Raw genomic sequence first — 1,019 nt, forward strand, 5'->3', positions numbered from 1 at the left:
TATATTGTGTGTATGTATGTATGTCTGTATACATACATACATACATACATACATGTGTGTGTGTGTTAATATATATATATACATACCGGATCCGAACTTCCCATACTCTCCGTCCTTTTCAAATCACTGAAATTGAACGCATAGGTCCATCCACTCCCATCACAAAGCTCCTCGTCTCGTCTACTCAAATCCACCCACCATTTGAGTGGCACTCCTTGCTTGTGTACCGAACTAGTCCCACTGTGCGCGCTACTTTTACTACTGTTTGATGTACTATACATACTACCATATGTACTATTACTATGGCAGACTATATCTGCATCACCAGCGACACCCATAAAGCTCGGTCTTTTCTTGATCCCCACATTGCCGCTGTGGTTGCTAAAACTCAAGCGATCGGTTGCCAAGGTAGTAGACCAACCCAGTCCATAGTACCAACGCTGGTTTTCAAAAACCACCCACACGCGCGATAGTGTATCTCCCATACTTACATCCACGTGTATATTTCTGTCAAACTCGATCATATCCGTATCGTCAGTCGAGTAGTCTTTGTTAATGTTTATGTTGCATATAGAGCTGTGGCCGCTGGAGAGCGTGCTTACACTCCCATCGTTAGTCTTGCTCCGTTTCCTTGACAACTGACCGCTACTGCCGATGCGAATGTTTTCGGTTGGTAGCCTGCTGGTGATATCTCTACTCTCTCGTCGTATGTCTAGTTGCCCATCCGATTCATCGATCAGTACCCAGTCGGACTCTGAGTCAGATTCAGAGCCCATGCTGATATAAGCATGCCCTAAATTTGTTCTACTTTTTTTCCACTATTGTATATATACGTACACACGTGCAAACATATACAGCGTAGTTAACTCGAATATTAGCACTGTTGTGCTTCCTTTGAACCAGACTTCAACAGGTTACAGGTTTCTTGAATGTTCTCAGCAGGTATATCTCGTAATACATGCACTGAATATCTTGCGAATTACCACACGCAACAACGGCAGCTGTTTTTCATCACATTT

The 1,019-nt window shown here is 43.3% G+C and overlaps 1 protein-coding gene across 1 annotated transcript; it reads right to left on the minus strand.

Annotated features, from left to right (window-relative positions):
* Positions 1-301: 301 nt before the first annotated feature.
* Positions 302-776, minus strand: SARC_16582 (hypothetical protein; the record flags this gene model as incomplete). The annotated part of the gene is made up of 1 exon (XM_014289313.1): positions 302-776. A coding segment is annotated over one exon (475 nt), but the record flags the coding sequence as incomplete, so codon positions are not given.
* Between the last annotated feature and the right edge of the window lie 243 nt (positions 777-1,019).

This window comes from Sphaeroforma arctica, assembly GCF_001186125.1.
Source record: "Sphaeroforma arctica JP610 unplaced genomic scaffold supercont1.8433, whole genome shotgun sequence".
Classification (NCBI taxonomy): Eukaryota; class Ichthyosporea; order Ichthyophonida; genus Sphaeroforma; species Sphaeroforma arctica.